This window comes from Tursiops truncatus, chromosome 2 (assembly GCF_011762595.2).
Source record: "Tursiops truncatus isolate mTurTru1 chromosome 2, mTurTru1.mat.Y, whole genome shotgun sequence".
Classification (NCBI taxonomy): domain Eukaryota; kingdom Metazoa; phylum Chordata; class Mammalia; order Artiodactyla; family Delphinidae; genus Tursiops; species Tursiops truncatus.
In genome coordinates, this window is record NC_047035.1 from 160202319 (window position 1) to 160228915 (window position 26597).

Genomic DNA, 26597 nt, shown 5'->3' on the forward strand with positions numbered 1-26597 from the left:
AAACTGGGGAATGTAGGGGAAGGGATTCAGGAAAAGATGATCTCTCTCTCTCTCTCTCTCCGTCCCTCCCTCTCCCTCTCCCTCTCCCTCTCTCTTGGTCTCTTTTGAAAGTAGGTTGATATTCTATATATTCCAAAAAATTATATTAACAAGGATATGACGAGTGCACTAAACAGGAAAGCAACTTAAGAAATAAATCAACTGAACTTAAATTAAAAAGGCACTAATCCAACTAACTCATGAATACAGGACTACACTCTCAATCTTGGGTAAGAGAAATAAAATCATGAAATATTTTACATGGTTTGTTTTTCTAATGGTATAAGCTAATCAGTCAGTTCTAAAACATTTTTAGAGTTTTACAGGATTGAGCAAACAAGTAAATAGGCTGATGTTGTGCGAAGTCAGGATTTACACTATGAAAGAAGGGACATGCACACAGAAGTGGAAGAAGGCAAGAACAAGCCTTGAGGGGATAGATTAGAATTGAAAGTATCTGTAAGAAACTCATAATTTCTAAATATGTCTATGTATATATGCATGCACATACACACATGTGTGTGTTTGTAGGTATATGTATGTATGAATATGTATATGTATGTGTATATAAATATATATATACACATATAGACACACACGTGTATTTGTATTTTCTAGTCTGACTGCTCAATGTACCTCAAAGCTACCCCAGTACCGATGGGCACAATTAGTTTTCAGATCTTGGTTTCTAATAACATTTCCCATTAAAAAAAATCACGGTTCCTAGGAAAAAGAGCTGATTCCAGCTATGAGACAGGAAACGTGCAAGACAGGAAATGGGCAAGACAGCATGGGACATCTTGTCATACTAAACTAAACAGTAGGGAATTTCTCAATGACTACTAGTACTAGGGTCATGTCATAAAGCCACAGTAATTATCTTGGATAAATTCCTACTTGCTAATGCTAGGATAAACTTAGAACTAAAAAAAGAAGAATAGTATGAGTTATAAAATCATACAAAGTAATTTAATTAGAAGTTTAAAAGAAGAGAGTGCCAAGGGCACAGTCTACTATTCACCAGTTAGAATTAGAATTCATGATTTCTGTCTACTCTGATTTCAGGAGAATGATTGCTCTGGGATTTGAAGAAGCATTAGAAGCCTGTCAATAACACAGTACTATTGTTATCAGTGTTGTTATTGTTCTGTAAAAAGCTAAATTTTTTAAAAGGGAAGGAACTACGTTGGATTCCATCAGAAACTTGTGAAAATGTCCGGGACCACTTTAAGTTCTCAAGTTTATGTCTTAATTATCAAAATGATTCTTTGAAGCACAAAATATTATTCCTTCATCTGTACATGAGAAAACTGAGGGACAGAGAAGGTAATTAGTTTAACCAAAGTTATATGATTAATAACTGGCTGAGCTTGAATTCATACCCAAGAAGTTCAGCTCCAGAGCCTGAGCTCTAAACTACTACTTTTACTTCTTCCAGTAAATACAAGAAATACAAAAAGAATATAACTATAGAAAATAGAAGATATTTTAAAATTATAAGACAATATTTTATATATCTTTGTATCAAAAGTGATATAAGTCTAGACAAAGTAAATAACGTTCTCACAAAATATATTACCAAATATATTTAATGAAATACAAAAAAACTTGAATAGACTAATATCCTCAGGGGAAAATACTGAAAATCTACTGCTAAAAATGTCATAAGGCTAAAGAGTTTTAGGGGAAATGTCTATGAAACCATCAAGGATTACAGAATATCTATGCTATATAACCTATAAAAAATTTAGAAAAAGACACATTTTTCTCCATTTCATTTTACAATGTTAACAGTACCCTGATGCCCAAACTAAAGAAGAACAGAACAAAAAATCGGCCATATCATTTATGATTGTATCATTGCAAACTGTATAAACTGAGATAGGTGAGATTATGTTGAAGTAACAAACAATTGTAAAATTCCAGTGGCTTAAATACAAAGATCTATTTCCTGTCCCTACTCCATGTTCATTAAAGTTTACCTAGAGGTTCTGCTCAACATTATCACTTTGGAACTAGGGCTGATATAAATCTTACTATCTGCAACATTCCTAGCCACAGCAGCAAAGGAAAAGAGAGAATGAAGGGAAGCACACACTGGCCCCTAATGCTTCCACACATGACCAATTCATGCTAAACTGACCTAAGGAAATCACATGGCCACATCTAAGTTAAGAAGTCAAGATGGTGACATCAGGAAGATGGCAGAACAGAAAACCCTAGACTCTCCTCCCCATGGAGATACCAATTCAACAACAATACAAGGACCAATTCTCTTTGTGAGAAATGCAGAGACCAGGTGAGAGGTTCCTGCAGAATGGGTTGAAGATGAACCAGCAACACAGAAGCCAGAAGGTAAATTTGTGATGCCCTCTAGCAATAATTCTTCCTCCTATCTCAGCACCACTAATCAGGAGGAAAATGTCAGCTCCCAGCTTGCCCCTGGGAAGTGAAAAAAAGGACTAAAACATGTGTCCAAAGCTCTGACTTTTTGGGGGGCTACTGTGGGACTGGTTTCTGTCTGGATTGAATCTCAACACTGAGAGGAAAGGGCCTAAGGTTGGGAGCTGCTGAAAACAAAGGTGATAATATGAGCTAGTATACACTCAATGAGTATACATTCAATATGAGCTGGTATACAAGCAGGCAACCCCCCCCCCCCCCCAATCCCAGCTTCTTCCTGGGGAGGAAAAGAATTGGAACATTCACCCACATTTCAGCTTTTCAGGGGGATGCCTGAGGCCCTAGCTTCTGTATTGCCTGTCTTGATGTACTAATGGGACCCAGAATATTCTAGTTGTTTAGGGACCACTAAGAACAAAGATGACAGTTTAGACTAGTATGCACTCAAAAGTCAAAGCTCCTCTCCCCAGCTCAGAACAATGCGTTTGAGAAAACAGTTTCAATATTCTCCCTGGGGAAGGAAGGAGAAGACTCAAATATATGTCCAATGTTCAGACTTTTCAAAGAACTATGCCAAGGGACTGTTATCTGTCTTGTATCTCTCAGAGCACTGACCAGCCTCCACATACACTACAAGCCTGGGGACTTGTGAAAACAAAACCAACAAACAAACAAGAGTTGGGTGGTAGGCTGCTGCTCCACAGGGTCTGCAGAACAGCAGAGAGATACCAGAGGGAGCAAGAGATCATGAACTCCTGTAAAAAAGAGAACCCCTTCTAATTAAGAATTTACATACACAAGTCCAGGGAAGACACATCAACACAATAGGTGTGACAGGTTTCCAGAACCTCTAGCCTGGCTGAATGGAGAAGGTTTTCCTCTGTATGAATCCAGTCTGTAGAGAGGTGGTAGATTTTTCACATGTGCAGACATTAACACATAGTGTCAAGGAGCAAGAAGAAAGAAACATGGCCCAATAAAAGGCTCCAGAAACTTGTCTTAAAGAAATGTATGTATATGAATTACCTGACAAAGATTTCAAAATGCCCATCATAGAAACTCTTAACTACCTCAGTAAAATGTTGCAAGAACAAAATGAGTATTTCAACAAAGAGATAGAAAATACTTTAAAAAACACCACACAAATTTTGGAGCTAAAAAATACAGTAACTGAAATTTAAAATTCAGTAGAGGGGTTCAATACGAGATTTGATAAAACAGAAGAAAGAGTCAGCAAACTTGAAGACAGGTCATTTGAAATTATCCTATCATAGAAAGAAAAAAGATAAAAATGAAAAAGTAAAGAACTGAAAGGACAAATGGTACATTATAAAACAAACCAGTATACACATTACAGAGTCTCAGAAGAAGACAGAAAGGGAAAGAAAGTTTATTTGAAAATAATCGCTTAAAACTCCCCAAATCTGGGAGATAAAATTGATACCCCGTTTGAAGAAACCTAAATGTCTCCAAAAAGGAAACCTAAAGAATTTCACACCAAGGTACATTATAATCGAAGCATCAGAAGTCTAAAACAAAGAGAGAATTTTGAAATCAGTAAGAGAAAAGTGACTTCTCACATACAAGGAACCCCTACAATACTACCAACAGATTACTCAGCAGAAACCCTGAAGACAACAAAGGAGTGGGATGATATATTAAAAGTGCTGAAAGAAAAAAAAATCCTGCCAACTAATAATACTCTATCCAGCAAAACAATTCTTAAAAAACAAAGCAAAAATAAAGACTTTCCCAGATAAACAAAAGCTTGAGAGCTTATCACCACTAGACCTGCCCTATAAGGAATACCAGAGAGAGTCGTTCAAACTGAAATTAATGGAATCTAAACAGAAACACAAAAGTATACAAAACACAGACTATAAAAACATGTTAATAAACACAAAATATAAAAAAGATATAATTTGTGACAACAAGAACATTAAAAGGAGAGTAAAACAGTAGAGTTATTGTGTGAAATTGAAATCAAATTGTTGTCAATATAAAATAGACTGTTATAACTATAGAATGCTTTATGTAAGCCCTATAGTAACCACAAAGAAAATATCTATAAAAGATATGTAGGAAAAAATAAGAAAGTAATGAAAATGAAAATTTTTAAAAATCAATAGAACAAAAAGGAAAGAGCAAGAGAGGAAAACAGAGACAGAAAGCTAAAAAGAGACCCAAAAAATTAACAAAATGATCAGAGTAAATCTTTCCCTATCAATAATGACTTTAAAAATACACTCCCCAGTCAAAAGATACCTATTTTTGACACACACACACACACACACACACACACACACACACACACAGAAAGATACCAATTTTTAAAAATTGAATCAATTTTTTAAAGACCCATCTATATGCCATCTATAAGAAAATAACTTTATGTTTAAAGACATAAACAGGCTGAAAGTGAAGTAATGAAAAAGATATTCCATAAAAATGCTAAGTGAGAGAAAGAGTGACAAAACTTGTATCAGACAAAACAGACTTTAAAACAAAAACTATCAAAAGATACAAAGAAGGACATCATATAATAGTAAAAGGGCCAATTCATCAAGAAGATATGACACTTATAAATATATGTGCACCCAATATCAGAACCTCCAAACATATGAAGCAAACATTGACAGCTGAAATCCACAACAGTGGATTTCAATACCCATTTTCAATAATGGATAGAACATCCAAACAAAATATCAATAAGAAAACAGAGGAGTGATATCATCAAAATGGCAAAATAAGACTTTTCTACCCTCTTTTCCCCAAAGGACACTAAGTTTTACAATTACCCACAGATGAAAGTGTCTTTGTGGAAGTCTGGGAGTATAGCAGAGAAGTTCCGGCACAGTGTTGGAGCAACTACAACAACAAAAATCCAAGATTTGATGCAATAAAGAGGATAAGAAGACTAGTTTCTCTTTAACCACATCACTCCAAGGAAGCAAAGCTCAGTTCCAAGAGAGACTTTCTTGGCCTATGATTTCTCCCATGGGAGAAAGTGAGAGCATGTGAGTGAGTGACTGGCTTTCCCAGCTATTCAGGATGCTGCCAAAGAGCCCGACTTCTTTCTTATCCTATCCAGAAAGGTGAGGTTTACTGAAAAACTAGAAGGTAGGGAGGTGCTTGGAGAACAGCATCCAGGACTCTTGGAGGCATCAGAGGGATGTTAATCCTACTAACCACTTTGTGGAATCATCAGGAAGCCCATCCACAAGCCACCGGGAAAGCCTCACCTGCGGATACCCTCAAGTTGCCGTGGCACCATCAACACTAAGTGTACCTCACACACACACACACATACACACACCCCCCACATGGCTGGATCACTTTGTGTACACTCAGCGGGAGCAAGATTGAGCCTTTGTAGATAGTGAGCATGTTCAGAAAGCTTCCTCAATTCTGCCATATTGGGAGGAAGCACATAAAATTTTATCATTCAGCACCACTCTGGGGAAAGTAAACAAATGGGAGGGTGTCAGCACATAGCCTGGCTTTGTAGGACTGAGAGAAGGCATATAATCTTAAGAATTCCCCCTCCCTAAAAACGTGACAAGAAGTGTGGAGCAGGCACATCCCTAGAAAAAGCCTGAGAAAGCCCCAGAATACCAAGCAGATTGGACATATGAAGGTATGTCTCTCATTAAGCCAATAAGTAAAGACTGAAGGAGGGGCCTGCTTATTCAAATGCAAAGCCAGGAAAGCAAGATGCCAAGGTATATGAAAAATCAAGGAAACATGACGCCATCAAAGAAACAAATAATTCTCTAGTAACCAACCCCAAAGAAATGAATATCTACACTTAGCCTGAAAGATAATTCAAAAAAAATGTTTAAGGAATCTCAGTGAGCCACAAGAAAACACAGACAATCCAATAAAATCAGGAAAACAACACATGAACATAATAAGAAGTTTAACAGAGTGACAGAAAACATAGTAGAGAATCAAACAGAAATTCTGGAGCTGAAGAATACAATTAATGAAATGAAAGATATAATAAAGAGCATCAACATCAGAATGGATCAAGCTAAAGAAAAAAAATCTGTGAAGTAGAAGATGGATTGTTTTAAATTATCCAGTAAAAGGAAAACAACAACAACAAAAGAATAAGAAAGACTGAAGAAAGCCTACCTGAACTATGGTATACCATTAAAAGAATCTATGCATTATTGGAATTTCAGGAGAAGAGTGGGAGAAAGGGTAGAAAGCTTATTTTAAAGTAATGGTTGAGAACGTCCCATCTGGAGAGAGATTTGGACATCCAGGTTCATGAGCTAATAAGTCACCCCAAAATTTCAACCCCAAATGATCATTTCTAAGACATTATCTAAATAATGTCTAAAATCAAAGACAAATAGAGAATTTTAAAGCCAGCAATAGAAAAAAAAAATTCCTCATATACAAGGGAGTCCTCATAAGGCTATCTGTGGATTTCACAGCAGAAGCCTTGTGGGCCAGAAGATAGTGGGATAATATATTCAGAGTTCTGAAAGAAAAAAAAAAAACTTGCAACCAAGAATATTTTAACTGGTAAAGATATCTGTCAAAACTGAAGGATAAACTGTCACAGACAAACAAAAGCTGAGGAAGTCAATCATCACTAGACTTGCATTACATTAGAAATGCTAAAAAAAAGTTATTCAACGTGAAATGAAAGAATGCTAATTAGTAACACATGAACATATAATAACACTAATAAAGATAGATATATAGGCAAACTCAGAAAACTCTAATACTGTAATATGGTGGTGTGTTAATCACTCAGCTCTAGTATGAAAGTTACAGGACAAAATTATTAAAAATAAGTATAGTTATAATAATTTGATAATGGATACATAATACAAAAAGAGGTAAACTGTTACATCAAAAACATAAAATATTGGGGGGTAGTAGAAGGGTAGCATTTCTATATGTAATCAAAGCTAAGACATTATCAGCTTAAAAAGATTGTTATATCTGCAATATGTTTTATGTAAGCCTCATGAAAATGACAAGCAAAATCCTACAGTTGATACATAAAAAATAAAGAAAAGGGAATCAAAGTGTACCACTACAGACAATCATTAATTCACAAAGGGAGGCAGCAAGAGAGGAAGAAAAGAACATGGGAAATACAAAATAACCAGAAAACAATAAGACACATTAGCAAGTCCTTGCCTCTCAATAAATATTTTAAATGTAAATGGAATAAATTCACTAATCAAAATGTTCAAAGTGGCTGAGTGGATAAATAAAAAAATAAGATTCAACTACATGCTGCCTCCATGAGACTCACTTCATCTTTAAGGACACATAGGCTCAAAGTGAAAAGATGAAGAAGACATTCTATGCAACATGGACACCAAAAGAGCAGGTATAGCTATACTCATATCAGACAAAATAGACTTTAACTCAAAAACTGTAACAAGAGACAAAGAAGGTAATTATATGATGATAAAGGGGTCAATTCATCAAGAAAATAAAACAATAAATATAAATGCTCCCAACATCAGAGCACCTAAACATGTTAAGCAATACTAACAGATCTGAAGGGAAAAAAGAGAAAATAGTTCTGTTGAAGAAGGGCACTTCAACACATCACTTTCAACAATGGATAGATCATCTAGACAGAAAATCAATAAGGAAACATTGAATTTGAACTATACGTTAGACCAACGAGCTCTAACAGACATATACAAAACATTCCATCAATAGCAGCAGCAGAATATACATGCTTTTCAAGAACACTCAGAACATTCTCCAGAGTAGATCATATGATAGGTAACAAAACAAATCTTAGCAAATTTAAGAACACTGAAATCATACCAAGTATGTTTTCTGAACCCAATGGTTGCAGAAAAGAAATCAATAACAGGAGAAAAACTGGAAAATTCACAGGTAAGAGCAAATCAAACAATACACTCTCAAATAACCAGTGAGTCAAAGAACAAATGGAGATAAAATAAAAAATTATCTTGAAAAAAAAGAAAATAAAAACAACATGCCAAAATTTATGGGATGCATCAAAAGCAGTTCTAAGAAGGAAGTTTAAAGTAATAAACATCTATATTTAGACAAAAGATCTCAAACAACCTAACTTTACAACTAAGTACTAGAAAAAGAAGAAAAAAATCCAAGCCCAAAGTTATCAGAAGAAAGGAAATAAATATCAAAGCAGAAAGAGACTAGAAGAATAATACAAAAATCAATAAAGTAACAGCTGTTTTTTTTTAAAGTTAAACAAAATTGAGAAACCTTTCAACTGAGAAATAATAAAACAAAGACTCAAGCGAATAAAAAATCAAAGAGGAGAAATTATAATGGACACCACAGAAATAAAAAAGATAAGAATACTATAAAAACTGTACATCACCATTGGATAATCAAGAAGAAACTGATAAATTACAAGAAACATACAGTCTATCAACACTGAATCATGGAGAAACAGAAAATCTGAACAAACCAATTAATACTAAGGAGACTGAATCAGTAATAAAAACCTCCCATCAAAGAAAAACCCAGGGTTAGATGGTTTACTGGTGAATTCTATGAAACATTTAGAGAAGAATTAATACCAACCCTTCAAAAAGTTTTCCAAAAACTGAAGATGAGAAAACACTCCCTAATTCATTTTATGAGGTCAGCATTACCCTGATACCAAAGCCAGATAAGAATACTACAAGAAAAGTTCTCAACAAATTGAGCATAGAAGAAACATCCCTCAACATAATAAAAGCTATATGACAAGCCCATATTAACATCATAGAAACCAAACTCACAGAAACCAAGAGTAAAATGGTGGTTACCATGGGCTTGTAAGTGGGGGAAATGGGAAGATATTGGCCAAAGGGTACACATTTCCAGGTATAAGATAAATAAGTTCTGAGGAGCTAATGTACAGCCTGGTGACTATAGTTAATGACAGTGTATTACATACTTGAAAGTTATTAAAAGAGTAGATCTTAAATGTTCTTACCACAAAAAATATTTCAGATGATTGATGTGTTAACTAACCTTATTGTGGCAATTATTTTGCAATATATGTGTGTATGATTACCATGTTTTATTCCTTAAACTTACAAAATGTTACATGTCAATTATATCTCAATAAAGCTGCGGGGTGTAAGAGGGTGAAAATAAAGGAAACAGAAGTCTTATATGTTAATCATACCTGAATAACAAATAAATAAATTAAAGAAAATCGGTCAAGAAAATAAACAATAGAAAGCCAGTCTGTAAAGAGAAGGAGAGGAAATAGTTTTTTCAAATATGTGGATAGCAACACAGGTGTCGAGGAACAACAAGAAACAGGGAAATATGACCCCAAAAAAGGAACAAAAAAAGTCTCTGGAAAACAACTCTATAAAGTTGTTGAGGATTTCAACATCGCTATTAGTCCAACAAACGTACATACATTTCACCCAGCAGCAGAATACACATTATTCTTAAGTACACACAGAACCATCTCTAGGATAGATTACATGTTAGGTCAAAAACAAGTCTTAACAAATCTAAGAAGACTGAAATCTTCAAGTAGATTTTCCTACCACAGTGGAATGACACCACAAATTAATAGCAAAGGGAGGTCCCTGGTGGTCCAGTGATTAAGATTCAGTGCTCCCAATGCAGGGGGCCTGGGTTCAATCCCTGGTCAGGGAACTGGATCTCACAGGCTGCAACTAAGAGCCTGCATGCCATGACGAAAATCCCACATGCCGCAACGAACATCCTGTGTACCGCAACTAAAAGATCCTGCATGCCGCAACTAAAAAGATCCCACATGCCACAACGAAGATCTCACACACAGCAACAAAGATCTTGCATGCCACAACTAAGACACAGGGCAGCCAAATAAATAAATAAATATTAAAAAGACAGAAATTAATAGCAAAAAAATTGGAGAATTCACAAAGATGTGGAATCTAAATACACACTTTTAAACAACCAGTGAATCAAAAACAAGCCAAAAGGGAAAGTAGAACAAACCCACACATATATGGTCAATTAATTTATGACAAAGGAACCAAGAATATACAATGGGAAAAGGACAGTCTCTTCAATAAATGATGCTGGGAAAACTGGAAAGCCATGTGCAAAAGAATGAAATTGACTACCATCTTACACCATACACAATTAACTCAAAACTTGATGTAAGACCTAAAATGATAAAACTCCTAGAAGAAAACATAGGCAGTAAGCTCCTTGACATTGGTCTTGGAAATGATTTTTGCGGTTTGACAATAATATCAAAGGCAAAAAAAGCAAATATAAACAAGTAGGACTACATCAAACTGGAATGCTCTGGCAAAGCAAAAATCCAACAACAAAACAAAAGGGCAACCTATCAAATGAGAGAAAATATTTGCAAATCATGTATCTGATAAGGGGTTAATATGTAATATATGTGAAAAACTCATACAACTCAATAGCAAAACAACAAAAACTAATCTGATTAAAAAATGGGCAGAGGATCTGAATAGATATTTTTCCTAAAAAGATATACAGATGGCCAAAAGGTATATGAAAAGAGTCTCAACATCACTAATCATTAGAGAAATGCAAATCAAAACCACAACATAATGTACAGCATGATGACTATAATTAAAATACTGTATTCAATATCTGAAAGTGTGCTAAGAGAGTAGATTTTTAAAGTCCTCACCACAAGAAAAAATGTTTTGTAACTATGCATGGTGATGGATGTTAACTAGACATATTGTGGTGATCATTTCACAATATACACAAATATCAAATCATTATGTTGTTAAAGACCTAAATGAAGACTGGATACTATTTATAAAACTCCTAGAGGAAAATATGGGCAGAACACTCTCTGACATAAATTGCATCAATATTTTTCTGGATCTGTCTTCTACAGTAATGGAAATAAAAGCAAAAATAAACAAATGGGACCTAATTAAATTTGAAAGTCTCTGCATAGTAAAGGAAACCATAAACCAAATGAATACACAACCTACAGGATGGGAGAAAATATTTGCAAACGATGCAAGCAACACAGGATTAATTTCCAAAATATATAAACAGCTCATATAGCTTAATATCAAAAAACCAAACAAGCTAATCAAAAAAGGGCAGGAGACCTAAATAGACATTTCTTCAAAGAAGTTATACAGATGGCCACAACACACAGAAAAAGATATTCAACACTGTTAATTACTAGAGAAATGCAAATCAAAACTACAACGAGGTATCACATCACATCAGTCAAAGTGGCCATCATCAAAAAGTCTACAAATAATAAATGCTGGAGAGGGTGTGGAGAAAAGGGAACCCTCCTACACTGTTGGTGGGAATGTAAACTGGTAAAGCCACTATGGAGAACAGTCTGGAGGACCCTTCAAAAACTAAAAATAGAGTTACCATATGATCTAGCAATCACACTCCTGGGCATATATCTGGAAAGGACAAAAACTCTAATTCAAAAAGATACATGGACCCCAATGTTCACACCAGCACTATTTACAACAGCCAAGACATGGAAGCAACCTAAATGTCCATCGACAGAATGGATAAAGAGGTGGTGTGTATATATGTATGCGCGCGCGCACACACACACACACACACACACAATGGAATATCAGTCATAAAAAAAGAATGAAATAATGCCATTTGTAGCAACATGGATGGACCTACAGATTATCATACTAAGTGAAGTAAGTCAGACAGAGAAAGACAAATATCATATGATCTTACTTATTTGTGTAATCTTTTAAAATGATACAAATGAACTTATTTACAAAACAGAAACAGACTCACAGACATGGAAAACAAACTTATGGTTAACAAAGAGAAAAGGCAGGGAGAGATAAATTTGGAATTTGGGATTAGTAGATACACATGACTATACATAAAATAGATAAAAAAGGGCTAACTGGGCTTCCTTGGTGGCACAGTGGTTGACAGTCTGCCTGCCGATGCAGGGGACATGGGTTCATGCCCCGGTCCGGGAAGATCCCACATGCCGTGGAGCGGCTGGGCCCGTGAGCCATGGCTGCTGAGCCTGCACATCCGGAGCCTGTGCTCCGTAACGTGAGAGGCCACAACAGTGAGAGGCCCGTGTACTGCCAAAAACAAGGGCTAACTGTATAGCACAAGGAACTATGTTCAATATCTTATAATAACCTATAATGGAAAAGAATCTGAAAAAGGATATATGTGTGGGGCTTCCCTGGTGGCGCAGTGGTTGAGAATCCGCCTGCCAATGTGGGGACATGGGTTCGAGCCCTGGTCTGGGAAGATGCCACATGCTGCGAAGCAACTAAGCCCATGTGCCACAACTACTGAACTGTGCTCTAGAGCCTGTGAGCCACAACTACTGAGCTCGCGTGCTGCAACTACTGAAGCCCACACATCAAGAGCCTGTGCTCCACAACAAGAGAAGCCACCATGATGAGAAACCTGCACACTGCAATGAGAAGCCCGTGAACCACAATGAAGAGCAGCCCCCACTCACCGCAACTAGAGAAAGCCTGTGCACAGCAATGAAGACCCAACACAGTCAAAAATAAATAAATAAAATAGATTAAAAAAGAAAAGAATATATGTGTGTATGTGTGTATACACATACACACACATATATATATATATATATCTGAATCACTTTGCTGTACACCAGAAACTAACATAACATTGTAAATCAACTATAATTCAATAAAAAAATTTAAATTAAAAAATCATTATGTTGTATATTTGAAATTAATGTTATATATTAACCAATTATATTTCAATAAAAAGCCATAAAAAAGAATAAAGTACCTATGAATAAATTTAACCAAGGAGGTCAAATATCTGCACACTGAAAACTATAAGACACTTATCTCAGATAACCAATCATCACAGGTGAAAGTGTAGAGGCACTCTCAGTTCAAAGCACAAAAGAAGAGTGATACTCCTGCACTCTACATCACAACCATTTAATTTGATTTTGGAAGTTCCGGCCAATGCAATAAGACATGGGTTGGTTATAAAAGCTATACATGTTGGAAAAGAAGAATAAACTTACATTTAAAAAGATATATTATACATCAAACACCCAAAAAACTTAGCTAAAATATTACTTATTTATAACACAAATCATCTGTTTTCCTGCTTATACCCTGATGAATTTTTGGTATAATATTATGTTAAGAATTCATAATGCCATATACTGTTATTTGGTTGAGACAAAGCTATCACTTCCCTTTACAAAAATTTTAGTTAAGACAGACTGAGTAATATGTTAACTCACCAAATTAACTTTTACGTATTGGTCAATATATTTGTATATTATCTCATGACTGTCTAAGAAGTTATTTCTACATTTAGTAATGTTCTCACTTCATTTACTTATAATACGGGAACACACAATCATTAACATTTTTATCTTACAAAACAGAAAATCTTTTTACCTTGAAATTCTCTTGCTTCTTCGTAAGTTTGCTTTTTAATCTTACTTTGTAAATTCTCTTCTAAAATATCAGCCTTAATTACAAAAGTTAAAATAAGTAATTAAAAATTATACATCTTAGAACTCTAATTACCTTCTTTTATATCTACAATGTCATTACAGCAACATTTTACTTTTCATTATTTCCTGAATGTATCAAATTTAAAACTGAGAACAATTAATGGATCTGAGAGACATTTGGGAACACTTAATGGTGTGGAGGGACCCACCAAGCAATATTGTGATTCTTCCTCATAAATAATTCCAAATACATCATGTTAATAATTTTTTATTATGATTCTAGTTTAGATTTATATTTTCACCTGATTCAATCTCTAGAGAAACTCAAATGGCTTTAAAAATTATTTTTATAAGGCCACTTTAATAACTTACATGATAAAAAAATTGTGAATATATGTTAAATATGTACAGCAATTTGATCATTTCCCTTTTTCCCCAAATTTTAAAATAAGAATTTTCTAGGGCTTCCCTGATGGCGCAGTGGTTGAGAGTCCGCCTGCCGATGCAGGGGACACGGGTTCGTGCCCCGGTCCGGGAAGATCCCACATGCCGCGGAGCGGCTGGGCCCGTGGGCCATGGCTGCTGAGCCTGTGCGTCCGGAGCCTGTGCTCCGCAACGGGAGAGGCCACAACAGTGAGAGGCCCGCGTACCTCAAAAAAAAAAAAAAAAATTCCTAAATATAAAACAGATTGTATCAAAAGACAAACTTTTTATTCCACTTAAATAAGAAAATATTGATGTTTTTAATTAACATTTATTCAAAATATTGAAGGAGTATAGCAATTAAAATAAGTAGCTTTCAAGTTATTGTACTGTATCTTACCTTTGAGATGTCAGTAGCCAGAGTCTTCATTTTAACAAAAGGGGGTGAAACGAATGATGCTGTCGCGGTTTCATTCCCTTGAAGCAATGTTCCAACAGACTGTGAATCTTGAATTTCTTTGCTCAATAATATTCTTGTAAGTGATTTATCATGGGTCTTTGATGAAAGTAGATGGGACAGATCTTCATCAGTTAAAATTTCATTTGAAGTGTTTAAAAAAGGTGATCCATCTTGAGACTTGAGGATCTGTGAAAGATCTGAAATAGCAGGGCTAGCTCTTTCCTTCTCTGAGCTTTAGAATTATGAAACATCTGCTATTAGATTATATGAACAACATTTATTTGTAACTAAAGAATCATTTTCATAATCTATAAGAATAGTAAATAAGCAATTATAATTATTCAGTAATAGTAATACAAATGTGAAATTGATGCTAGATAACAGGCTAAGGATAATATATCTCCTGGGTTTTAAAAGGCACACAGAGGCTCAGCTTGGCCAAGATGGCAGAGTAGGAACACCCTGAGCTCACTTCCTCTAATGGGCACACTAAAATGACAACTATTTACAGAGCAACCATTGATGAGAAAAACTGGATGATTAGCAGAAAAGATCTTCTACTAAAGATACAAAGAAGGAACCACAACAAGACAGGTCAGAGGGGTGGAATCACAGTACAGTCAAGATCCATAGCCCCAAGTGAGTAACCCACAATGGGAGGATAATTACAATGGCAGAGGTTATCCCTGAGAAACAGGAGGTCCAAGCCCCACACTGGGCTTCCCAGCCCAGGAGTCCTACACCAAGAAGACAAGCCCCCAGAATATCTGGCTTTGATGGTCAACGGGGCTTACTTTCGGGAAAGTCACAAGGCTATGGGAAATAGAGACTCTACTCTTAAAGGGCACAAACACCATCTCACGTGGTCCAGGAGTCATGGTAGAAGCAATAATTTGAAAGAAGCCTGAGTCAGACCCACCTGCTGATCTTGGAGAGCCTACCAGAAAGTCAGGAGGCAACTGGAGCTCACCATGGGGGACACATCAAATGGTGTCAGCCATTTTGGGGAGCTCTTTCTACCACATGGACACTGGTAGAACAAATGTCACTTTGGAATACTCCCTCTAGCTTATTAGCACTGGGACCCAGCCCTGGCCACCAGACTGTCAGAACCGGAACCAAGGTTCTCAGGCCAAGTAACTAGCCAGGCAGGGACATACCCACTAGCTGCCTTAAGATGCCCTGAGCCCACAGCCACCCTGGGACATAGCCCTATCCACCAGCAGGCAGACACCAGCCCTGGGACCCCCTGGGCCCTAGCCCCACCCACTAGCAGACGAACACCAGGTATTAGCCACCTCAGGCCCATCAGCCAGCTGCCCAGACACTGGCCCCACCCACCACCAGACTGAAACAAGCTTCAGGACACCCCAGACCTTACAGCTAGCTATGTCATGAACCAGCCCTGCCCATCAGCAGTCTGACACCACTTCCAGTACCCCTAGGTCCAACAGCCAGAGACACCAGGACCTACCAGTGGCCTACCAGTGGGTCAGAACTAGGCCCAGGATATGGATTCACATACTGGTGGGTGGGCACCAGCCCTGGGACCCCTTGAGCCCTGACCCACACCACCAGTGGGCAAATGCCAGCCCAGGATCATCACAACCCTGCAGCCTACCTTATCAGGATTCAGCTGCCCACCAGGAGGCCAGCACCTGTGCTGCAACCCCTGGGTCCTGGACCTACTCACCAGCAGGCCAACATCAGCACTGGGACACCATGGGGTCCGTAGCCAGTGGCTCTGGGATCTAGCCCAACCTACCAGTGAGTAAACACCAGCTTTGGGACTCCCAGGGACCTACAGCCAGAGACCCAGGACTTACCCAGGATTCAGCTCTGCCCACCAGTGAGCCAGCACTAGCCCTAGGACACCTTGGGCCCCAGCCCTGCCTATCAGCACACTGACACCAGCTCCAGGACCCCAAGACCTGGTGCCATCCACCAACAGGCCAACACCAGTTATGAGACACTTTGGACCCCTCAGCCAGCCCTGTCAGGAACCAGCCCCACATGGCAGCAGGCTGACACTAGATCTGGGAATACCAGCTCAGCAAACACCCAACCCAGAACACAGCTCTGCCCACCAGTGGGCCAGGACTAGCCCTAAAAGCCCCCAGGGTTCCACAGCCAGCTACCTCATGACACAGCCCTGTCAACCAATGGCTGAGAGCCTCCACACATGGCAAGGCCTGGCAACCAACCAGACCAGGGCCCAGCCACACCTAGGAGACTACTCATGGTAGTCAGCCTGCCCACATAGGGGTCACTCCTAGAACAGACAGCTCTGGTGACCAGAGGGGAGTGTGCTGCTGGGACGCATAGGATGTCTCCTACAAAAGGCTCCTTCTCCAAGATACACAGAAAGAAAAACAGAAAACTAGGCAACATGAGGCAACAGAGGATCATGTTCCAAACGAAGGAACAAGATAAAGTCCCAGAGGAAGAACTAAGTTAAATGGAAATAGGCAATCTACCCAACAAAAAGTTCAAGGTAATAATCATGAAAATAATCAAACAACTTGGGAGAAGAATGAACACAGTGAGAAGCTTAACAAAGTTAGAAGATAAAAAGAAGAACCAAATAGAGCTGAAAAATACAATACCTAAAATGAAAAATACACTACAAGGAATCAATAGGAGATTAAATGATACAGAGAAATGGAACAGTGAGCTGGAAAGGAATAATGAAAAGAAAAAAGAATAGAAAAGAAATCAAGACAGTTTAAAAGACCTCTGAGACAACATCAAGTCTATTAACATTGGCATTAGAGGCATTCCTGAAGGAGAAGAGAGAAAAAGGGGCAAAGGACATAATTGAAGGCATAATAGCTGAAAACTTCCCTAGCCTGGGAAGGGAAATGCACATCAAGGTCCAGGAAGCACAGAGAGTCCCAAACACAATCATCCCAAAGAGGACCATACCAAGACACACTGTAATTAAAATGAGAAAATATAAGATGAAGAGAGAATATTAAAAGCAAGGGAGAAGCAACAAGTTAGGTACAAGGCAACTCCTGTAAGTCTATCAGCTAACTTTTCAGCAGAAACTCTATAGGCCAGATGGGAGTGGCATGGTATATTTTAAATGATGAAAGGGAAAACCTACAACAAGAAATGCTCTACCCCACAAGGCTTTCTTTCAGATTTGATGGAGAGAGCAAAAGTTTTACAACCAAGTAAAAGCAAAGAGTTCAGCATCACCGAACTAGCATTATGAGAAATGTTAAGGGAACTTCTCCATGTGAAAAAGGAAAGACAACAACTAGAAACATAAAAAGTACAAAAGGAAAAAGCTCATTGATAAAGGCAAATATACAGTAAAGGTAGTAAATCAACCACACACAAAGTTAGTAGGAAGGTTAAAAGACAAAAGTAGTAAAATTATCTATATTCACAATAAGCATTTAAGGGATACACAAAACAAACAGATGTAAAAGATGATGTCATAAACAGTAATCATGGGGGAAAGGAAGTAAAAACACAGGGTTGTTAAAATTCATTTGAAATTAAGAAATCAGAAATTGGAAATAATCATATATATATTGAGAGATTCCTATATATAAATCTCATGGTAACCTCAAACCAAAAACCTATTATAGACACACACACAAAGAGAAAAGAATCCAAACATGACACTAAAGATTGTCATCAAATCACAAAAGAACAAAAGAAGAAAGGGGAAAAAAGACCTACAAATCCAAAACAATTAACAAAATGGCAATAAGAACATACTAATCAATAATCACACTAAATGTAAACAGAGTAAATGCCCCAATCAAAAGACACAGACTGACTGAATGGATACAAAAACTATATATATGGCTACAAGAGACTCACTTCAGATCTAAGACATACAACAGACTGAAAATGAGGGGATGTAAAAAGGTATTCCATGTAAAATGGAAAGCAAAAGAAAGCTGGGGTAACAATACTTATATCAAAAATAAATAGACTTAGAGATTATAACAAGAAACAAAGAAGGGCATTAAATAATGATAAAGGGATCAATCCAAGAAGGTAAAACAATTGTAAATATATATGCACCCAACATAGGAGCACCTAAATACATAAAGCAAATATTAATAAACATAAAGAGAGAAATTGGCAGTAACACAATAACAGTAGGGGACTTTAACATCCCACTCATATAAATGGACAGATGATCCAGACAGAAAATCAATACGGAAACACTGACTTAGATTACTCATTAGACCACCACTACATTAGACCACATGGACTTGTTTCTACTCCCTCATGCCGCAGCATGAGTCCCAATAAAGCCTTGCCTCAATTTCTTGTCTGACCTCATCAATTTCTATTCATTAAAGAGTCCAAGGACCCTGGTCAGCAACAGTATCTCACAGAAAGGAGCCCATACACTCGTCTGGAGCCCCAATTTTTTGACTGCTGCCCAGGACACCTCTAGTTTGCCCAGTTCTGGGGGCCAGCAGGGCTTACACTTGCAGTCACATGGGGCTGTACATATTTGCATCCTTTAAAAGCTATTAGCGGAGGGTCTCACTTCAAATCAGCCTGAATCTAGGAATGAGATCTCCCCTCTAAGACACTGGTCTAGGAACACCCTCAATAACTGAGAATTATTACAACTAAAATAGGCTGCTTGGACAACAACAAAGGTTTGAGAGACAACCCAGACCTAAGGCAGGGTTGAACGACAAGGTCACCTTACACAAGGCCATCCAAACAAAAATAACATTCAGAGATACAAACCACTATGTATAAAATAGATAAGCAACAAGGATACACTGTATAGTACAGGGAAATATAGCCATTGTTTTGTAATAACTTTAAATGGATTATGAGCTATAAAAATATTAAATCACTATGTTGTACATCTGAAACTAATACAATACTATAAATCAACTATACTTCAATTTTAAATAGACAGAAAAAACATTAATGAAACAGTGATAAGTAACACCTGAGAAAGGGTTCAAAGTAATGGTCATAATAATATGCTCACCAAACTAAGGAGAATGGAACACAGTAGGAACTTCAACAAAGAGAAAGAAAATGTAAGAAAAATCCAAGAAAAATCCAAACAGAAGTCACAGAGCTAACATCTCTAATTATTAGAGAAAGATAATCAAAACTACAATGAGGTATCACCTCACACTGGTCAGAATGGCCATCATTAAAAATATCTACAAATAACAAATTCTGGAGAGGGTGTGGAGAAAAGGGAATCCTCCTACACTGTTGGTGGGAATGCATACTGGTGCAGCCACTATGGAAAACAGTATGGAGGCTCCTCAAAAAACTAAGAATAGAGTTGCCATGTGATCCAGCAAAACACTCCTGGGTGCATATCTGGACAAAATTATAATTCAAAGAGATACATGCACCCCTATGTTCACAGCAGCACTATTCACAATAGCCAAGACATGGAAACAACCTAAATGTCCATCAACAGCTGAATGGATAAAGAAGATATGGTACATATGCACAATGGAATATTACTCAGCCATAAAAAAGAATGAAATAATGCCATTTGCAACAACATGGATGGACCTAGAGATTATCACACTAAGTGAAGTCAGAAAGAGAAAGACATACCATATGATATCACTTATATGTGGAATCTAAAATGTGACATAAATGAACTTATCTACAAAACAGAAACAGACTCACAGACACAGAAAACAAACTTATGGTTACCAGAGGGGAAAGAGGGTAGGGGAGGGATAAATTATACAGAATGGATAAACCACAAGTTCCTAATTTATAGCCCAGGGAACTATATTCAATATCCTGTGATAAAATATAATGGAAAAGAATATGAAAAAGAATGTATGTGCGTGTGTGTGCGTGCGTGTGTGTGTGTGTATATATATATATATATACACACACACACACGCACGCACACACACATAACTGAATCACTGTGCTGTACAGCAGAAATTAACAAAACATTGTAAATCAACTACAGTAAGTCCCCTACATATGAACCTTCAAATTGCGAACTTTCAAAGATGTGAACATGCGTTTGCATGTCCAATCACGTAAGTTAGTCCACATGTCTGGTGTAAACTGTCATATGCGTGCATCCTCTACAAGTGGTTGTGCTTTTGTGTACTTTATTGTACAGTACTATACAGAGTACAGCAGTACAGTATCTTTATTTCAAGCCCAGGATGTCCGGAAGCAAGTGTAAAAGCAGTGGTGATGTAGCTGGTACTGCTAAGAAGCACCAAGCGATAATAATGGAAACAAAAGTGAAAATAATTGAGAGAGTGGAGCGACAAGAAGAAGAAGTACTGAAGAACTGAAGAGATTCACAATGCAGGAAATGGCAAGGGGATTTTCTTTATTTGAGGAAGCAATGTTAGTTTTTGAGGCATAGGACCTGAATGTAGAACAGTACACATGAAGATTGCAGCAGCCATTGAGAATGCAATCCAGAGCTACCATGTCATCTATGACAAGAAAAAAAGAGCTACTAACTAGACATCACTGGAACCGTTTTTCAAGAGGATAGGTAGACTTGAATCCAGCAAGCAACCAGAACCTGTGTCATCAACGTCAGGCGTGAGTGAAAATGCAGCTTGCCCTCCCTCTCCTATTTCTGATCCTTCAGCTCTACCATCTCCCACCTCCACTCCCTCCTCCAGTCTATAACTCTTTTTGCCTGTTCACTCGATGCCAGCTGTTGTACTGTTCTACTGTACTTTTCAAGGCACTGTACTATAAGATTAAAAACGTTTACTTTTGTGTTTGTTTTTTATGTATCACTTGTATGAAAAGTATTATAAACCTATTACAGTACAGTACTATATAGACAATTGTGTTAGTTGGGTACGTAGGCTAACTTTCCTGAACTTATGCCAACAAACTGGACTCATGAACATGCTTTTGGAACAGAACTCATTCGTATGTAAGGGACTTACTGTATACTTCAATAAAATAAATTAAAAAAATAAAAATTAAAAAATAGAAGCCAGAGAGCTAAAGAATACAATAACTTAACTGAAAAATACACTAGAGGGGTTCAAGAGCAGACTAGATGAAGCAGCAGAAAGGATAAGAGAACTCAGACAGGGCACAGGAACCCACCTAATCAGAGCAGCAAAAATTTAAAAAAATTTTTTAAGTGAAGATAGCTTAAGGGACTAACAGGACAACATCAAGTGGACTAACAGTCACATTATAAGATTCCCAGAAGAAGGAGAGAAAAAAAGCAGAAAGCTTTTTTGAGGAAATAATGGGTACAAAACTTCCCTAAGCTGGGGAAAGAAACAGACATCCAGATCCAGGAAGGCCAGAGAATTCAAAATAAACCAGACTCAAAGAGATCCACACCAGGACACGTTATAATTAAAATGTCAAAAGTTAAGGACAAAGAGATAATTTTAAAAACAGCAAGAAAGAAAAAAAAAAAGCAACGGGGCACCTCCATTAAACAGTCAGCATATGGACTTCCCTGGCAGTCCAGTGGTTAAGACTCCACTCCGTGCTTCCACTGCAGGGGATACGGGTTTGATCCCTGGTCAGGGAACTAAGATCCCGCATGCTGCATGGTGTGGTCAAAAAATTAAAACAAACGAAAAAGAAAAAAAAAAGGAGTCAGCATATTTTTCAGCAGAAACATCACAGGCCAAAATAGAGTGTTGTGATATACTCCAAGTGCTGAAAGAAAAAGATTCCCATCCAGTACTCTACCTGGCAACATCTTTGTTCAGAATTGAAATAGAGATAGTTTTCCAGACAAGCAAAAGACAAAGGAGCTCATCACCACTAAACAAGACTAACAAGAAATGTTTAGTGACTTCTTTAAGCTAAAAAGAAAGGGTGCTAATTAGTAACAAGAAAACATGTGAAAGTGTGAATCTCACTGGCAAAGGTAAATATATAGTGAACGTAGTGAATGCATCATTTATAAAGTTAGTGTGAAAGTCAGAAGTCAAAAGCAGTAAAAATAACTGCAACCACAATAACTAGTTAAGAAATACACAAGACAAAAAGATGTAAAATGTGACATCCAAAACATGAAACATGGCAGGGGGAGAGTAAAAATGTAGGGCTTTAGAATGTATTTAAACTGAAGTTGTTATCAACTTAAAATAGACTGTTATAAATATAACTTGTTACATGAAAGCCTCAAGGTAACCACCATGCAAAAACCTATAGTAGATACACAAAAGATGATAAGACATGAATCTAAGCATACCACTAAAGAAAGCAAACCACAAGGGAAGAGAGAAAGAGAAATAAGGCACAGACAGTGAAGGGATGGGAAAAGGATATTCCATGCAAGTGGAAACCAAAAGAAAGCTAGAGTAGCTATACTTCTATCAGACAAAATTTGAAACAGAAACCATAACAAGAGACAAAGAAGGGTATTACATAATGATAAAGGGGTCAACCCAACAAGAGGATGTAATATTATGCATGCAATATAGGAGCAACAAATATATAAACTATTAATTGACCTAAAGGGATAAATATATAGCAATACAATAATAGTAGGGGACTTTAATACCTCACTTACATCAACGAATAGATCATTCAAACTGAAAATCAATAAGAAAGGATTGTCTTTAAATGACATATTAGATCAGATTAACTTAACAGATATATATAGAACATTCCATTCAAAAGAAACAGGATACAGATTCTTCTCAAGTGCACACAGAACATTCTCCAGGATAAATTACATGTTAGGCCACAAAACAAGTTTTAACAAATTTAGGATTAGAGTAAAATCATATTAAGTATCTTTTCCAACCACAATATTATGAAAATAGAAATAAATTACAAGAAGAAAACTGGAAAATTTACAAATATGTGAAGATGAAACAACATGCTACTGAACAACCAATGGGTCAAGAAGGAAATCAAAACCAAAATTAAAACAGTACCTTGAGACAAAAGAAAATGGATATACAACATACTGAAATATAGGGGATGCAATGAAAGCAGCTTTAAGAGAAAAGTTCATAGTAATAAATGCTTAACTCACAAATAAGAAAAATTTCAAATAAATAACATAAATTTACACTCTGAGAAAAAGAAGAACAAAGCCCAACTTTCGTAGAAGAAAGGAAATAACAAAGATCACATCGGAAATAATGAAATGGAGTCTAAAGAAATGACCAAAAAATAATCAATAAAACCAAGAGCTGGTTCTTTGAAAAGATAAACAAAAATGACAATTAGCTAAACTCACAAAGAAAAAAAGATAAAAGGCTCAAATAAATAAAATCAGAAATAAAAGAGGAAACATGACAACTGATATCACAGAGATACAAAGGATCCAAAGGGACTACTATGACAATTATACACCAATAGTATGGACAATCAAGAATAAATTCATAAATTCCTACAATATACAACCTTCTAAGACTGAATCATGAAGAAAGAAAAACTGAACAGTCTGATTACTACTATTAAGGATAATGAATCCATAATTTTATTTATTATCTCTGGAAATTGGCATTGTTAGGGATATTTATTCTTTCCTTGTTATTTTCTGAATATTTTAAATGTTCTACAGAGAATACATGCTGTTACAATAAATACATACAAGTAACAGTATAAAAAAGAAAATAGCCTTGTGGGTTCTTGCTACTAAGTTTAACCTCATATTCAGTACATTTATAAAGCTAATGATCATTTTCCCTGGAACCTATCAGATTTTCCAGTGTTTGTTCACAGTGATTTCTTCAAATCCAGATACTTTTACCGAAAGCAGAGAAACTGTCTACAGTAAAGATGCAGGAATAAAGATGCAGACATAGAGGATGGACTTGAGGACACAGGGAGGGGGAAAGGTAAGCTGAGACGAAATGAGAGAGTGGCATGGAGATATACACACTACCTAATGTAAAACAGATATCTAGTGGGAAGCAGCCGCATAGCACAGGGAGATCAGCTCGGTGCTTTGTGTCCACCTAGAGGGGTGGGATAGGGAGGGTGGGAGGGAGACGCAAGAGGGAGGAGATATTGGGATATATGTATGCACATAGTTGATTCACTTTGTTATACAGCAGAAACTAACACACCACTGTAAAGCATTATACTCCAATAAAGATGTTTAAGAAAATAAATACATAAAACTCCTTAAACAAAGGTCCAGGACCAGGACACTTCCCTGGTGAATTCCATCAAATATCCACAGAAGGATAAACACCAATCTTTCTCAAACTCGTCCAAATAACAGAAGAGGAGGAAATATTTCCAAACTCGTTTTACAAGACCAGCATTACTCTGATACCAAAACCAGACAAGGTCACCACAAGAGAAGAAAATTACAGACAAACAACCCTTAATAACATAGATGCAAAAATCCTCAACAAAATGTTAGCAAACTGATACAACAATCTATTAAAAGGATCATACATCACGAGCAAGAGGGATTTCTATCAGGGCTGCAGAAATGGTTCAATATCTACAAATCAATCAATGTGATATACCACATTAACAAAATGAAGAATAAATGTTGTATGATCATCTCAATAGCTGTAAAAGAAAAAAACATTTCACAAAATTCAACATTTATTTATGACAAAAACTCTCAACAAAGTGGGTATAGAGGAAACGTACTCAACAAAAAATAGGCCATGTATAACAAACTCACAGATAATGTAATACTCAAAGATGAAAAGCTGAAACCAATTCCTCTAAGATCAGGAAGAAGAAAAGGATGCCCACTCCTTCCACTTTTAGCAAACATATTATTGGAAGTCCTAGTCACAGCAATTTGGCAAAATAATAATAATAAAAGGCATCTACATTGGAAAGGAGAAAATAAATCTGTCACTATTTGCAGATGACATGATAGAGAAAACCCTAAAGACTACCAAAAAACTGTTAGAAATATAAAGTTGCAGGATACAAAACTGATTAACAAAAATCTATTGCATTCCTATACAGTAAAAATGAACTATCCAAAAGAGAACTTAAGAAAACAATGCCACCTACAATTGCATCAAAAAGAATAAAATAGCTAGGAATAAATTTAACAAAGGAAGTGAAAGACCTGTACACTGAAAACTATATGTCCTTGATGGCACAAGACACAAATAAGTGGAAAGATATTCCATGCTCATGGATTGGAAGAATTAATATTGTTAAAATGTCCATAATACTGAAAACAATCATCAGGTTTGAGGCATTCCTTATCAAATTTCGAATGGCATATTCACAGAAATAGAACAAACAATCCTGAAATTTGTATGGAACCATAAAAGATCCTGAATAGTCAAAGCAATCTTGAGAAAGAAGAACAAAGCTGGAGGCATCATGTGCCCTGACTTCAAACGATATTACAAAGCTATGGAAATCAAAACAGTATGATATGGGGGGAAAAACAGACATCGATCAATGGAACAGAGTAGAGAGCCCAGAAATAAACCCACACATATATGGTCAATCAATTTATGATGAAGGAGCCAAGAATATACAACGCAGAAAGGACAGTCTCTTTGATGAATGGTGTTGGGAAACTGGAAAACCACATGCAAAGAATGAAACTGGACCACTTTCTTACACCATACAAAAAAATTAACTCCAAACGAATTAAAGACTTGAATGTAAGACATGAAATTATAAAACATCTAAAAGAAACATAGATGATAAGTTCCTTGACATAGGTCTTATTGAATTTGGGGGGTTTGACACCAAAAGCAAGACATCAAAAGCAAAAATAAACAAGCGGAACTACATCAAACGAAAAAGCTTCTGCAGAGCAAAGGAAACCATCAACATAATGAAATGGCAACCTACTAAATGGGAGAAAATCATATATCTAATAAAGGGTTAATATCCAAAATACATAAAGAACTCATAAAACTCAAT

General features: G+C 36.6%; 1 protein-coding gene across 19 annotated transcripts in view; it reads right to left on the reverse strand.

Annotated features, from left to right (window-relative positions):
• Positions 1–26597, reverse strand: part of CCDC7 (coiled-coil domain containing 7) — a 271954-nt gene that overhangs the window by 150395 nt on the left and 94962 nt on the right. For all 19 annotated transcript variants that reach the window (XM_073801610.1, XM_073801617.1, XM_073801609.1 and 16 more), the window contains exons 17-18: positions 14718–14963; positions 13836–13908 (exon numbers count right to left, since the gene is read on the reverse strand). In XM_073801610.1, coding sequence (XP_073657711.1) covers positions 13836–13908; positions 14718–14963 — 319 coding nt within the window. The remainder of the gene's footprint in view (positions 1–13835; positions 13909–14717; positions 14964–26597) is intronic.